Source organism: Myotis lucifugus, unplaced genomic scaffold (genome assembly GCF_000147115.1).
Source record: "Myotis lucifugus unplaced genomic scaffold, Myoluc2.0 scaffold_40, whole genome shotgun sequence".
NCBI classification, from domain to species: domain Eukaryota; kingdom Metazoa; phylum Chordata; class Mammalia; order Chiroptera; family Vespertilionidae; genus Myotis; species Myotis lucifugus.
In genome coordinates this window covers 5,230,460-5,232,854 of record NW_005871088.1, presented here as the reverse complement: position 1 = coordinate 5,232,854, position 2,395 = coordinate 5,230,460, and the positions used below count along the sequence as shown (strand labels likewise).

Sequence of the window (2,395 nt, the reverse complement as noted above, 5' to 3'; positions counted from 1 at the left end):
GTCATATTGATCTTTTACCATTTCTTAAAAGAATTCTTGCCTACCTCAGGCCCTTTGTAAATGCTACGTTACCTTTATTCAGATTGTTCTTCCCATGCCCAGTTTAGTTAATCCTTACTCACTCTGAAGATCTTAGTTCCAAGTTATTTCCTCATGGATGCCTTCTTCTAATATCCCTGATTAGCTCAAATTCTTCTATTGGAGGTCTTGCAAAATTATTTTTTGCATCATAATTCTTTTCTTTAAAATTTATCTTTATTGTTGAAAGTGTTACAGATGTCCCCTTTATTTTTTCCCATTGGCCCCACCTCCACCCTGCACCCCCCCTCCCAGGTATTCATCACACTATTGTCTGTGTCCATAGGCTATGCATGTGTGTGTGTGTATATATATATGATGTTCCCTGGTTAGGTTAATCTCTCCCCACCCACTCCCACCTCTGCCTTCCTTCTGAAATTCCTCAGTCTGTTCCATGCTTCTATGTCTCTGGATCTGTTTTTTTTGTTGTTGTTGTTTTGTTTTGTTTTTGTTTTTTGTTTTTTTTTGTTTTTTGCAGATAAAAGAAAAAACTTTTATTTATTAGCAAGTTAGAACAGAGGTGTGAGGGTGTGCGACAGCCCACAAACACACTGCTCGTCCACACAGCCAGGAGCCCCGCCCGTAAAAGACAACAAATAACTTAATCTAAGCTCATGTCCTCCTCTTCCTCCTTCTTGTCCTTCCCATCGCCCTCCTTCTGCTCCGATCTGGCACTGTTCTGCATCGCTTTAGCAAAAGCATCCACATCACCCTTGTTGATGGCCTTTGCAGGCAGGCCAAACTGGCACATGAGGGGGCCCAGCTGCCCTGAGGCCAAGGCCGCACTGAACATGCCCAGGGCCTGCTGGAACTGGGGGGCGGTCAGTGTGTTCTGGATCTCCTCTGCGGTCTGTGGCAGCGACTCCCCAGAGGGCAGGTAGGGTAGCAGGCGCTCCTGGACGTCCGCGTTGGCGAGGATAGGTGCCATGATCTCGGGTGTCAAGACACTGGCCAGGTCAACTTGCTGGCTGCCTCCTGGCCCGGCCGGCACGTTCATAGTGGATAGAATGCTCTGGAGGTCGGTCAGCTGGATGGGCTGGGTTGGGCTGGCTGCTGTGCTGGTTCCATTACCTGGATTGGGCGTGGGACTTGGGCTGGTCACTGAGGCAGCTGCTGGAGCAGAAGGGGCTGGGGTGGCTCGGGCAGAAGAGGCGGTGGAGGACGGGGTCAACGCTGCTGACTGGCTCTGGGAGCTGGATGAGGAGCTGCTCGCCAGAGGCCCTCCACTCCCCAGTAAGCTGGCCAGGCCTGGCCCAATCAGGGCCCCCAGCCCACCCAGTCCTCCGAGGCCGGCGGGTCTGATGAGCTGCATGAGCTGGCTATGGTTCATGTTCCCCACCAGGCTCTGCAGGCCGCCCTCGCCGCCCAGTGCAGACAGCTCATGGCCTCCACTCCCGCTCGACCCCAGTGCTCCGGGCATCTGTGGGTTGTTCAGATACTCGTTGACTTTCTGGCAATGCTCCTCGTCCTGGTCCGCCTTAGGCTCCTGCATCCAGAAGAAGAGCCGTTTGGACTCTGCCTTGAACTTGAGCACGTAGACCCTCCCGCTGGGGCACTGCGGCAAGCGCTTGAACTCACAGTCATCAGGGCAGATAATCAAATCGTCTTCCACGTTCCCAGACGTCCTGTCTTTCCAGCAGAAGTGAATGAGGGAGTCATCGTCTGCTGAATGTACACGAGCCCTTTTCTTTTGTCTGGGGTGACAGTTGTTCCTTTTAATGACATTTTTCCTGCCCGAAACTCCACCAAATACTTGTTGGAGGACCCACAGGAGCCTGGCACCAGGCTTGGAAACAGAGCGCCTGAAGTCGCCATCGTGGCCAACGCGGAGACTCGGCTGAGAGATGTACCGTGTGTGATCGCTCTTCTCTGGATCTGTTTTGTTCATCAGTTTATTTTGTTCATTAGATTCCACGTATGAGTGAGATCATGTGATACTTACTTTTTCTGGTTTATTTTGCTTAGCATAATACTCTCAGGACCATCCATGCTGTTGCAAAATTTAAGTGTTTCTTCTTTTTTTACAGCAGTGTAGTATTCCATTGTGTAGATATACCACAGCTTTTTTTTTTTTATCCACTCATCTGCTTTGAGGTACTTTGGCCATTTACAGAGCTTAGCTATTGTAAATTGTGTTGCTATGAACATAGGGGTGCATATATTGTTTCTGATTGGTGTTTCAGGTTTCTCAGGATATAGTTATAGAAATGGGATCACTGGGTCAAATAGTTCATTTTTAAATTTTTTGAGGAAACTCCATACTGTTTTCCACAGTGGCTGCATCAGTCTCCATTCCCACCAGCAGTGCACTAGGGTT

At 49.5% G+C, this 2,395-nt stretch overlaps 1 protein-coding gene across 1 annotated transcript; it reads right to left on the bottom strand.

Moving 5' to 3' along the window:
* Positions 1–557: 557 nt before the first annotated feature.
* Positions 558–1,934, bottom strand: LOC102442226 (proteasomal ubiquitin receptor ADRM1-like). The gene is given in 2 exon segments (XM_014454973.2): positions 558–1,740; positions 1,743–1,934. Coding segments are annotated over 2 exon segments (1,212 nt in total). The 5' UTR covers positions 1,894–1,934; the 3' UTR covers positions 558–679.
* Positions 1,935–2,395: the final 461 nt, after the last annotated feature.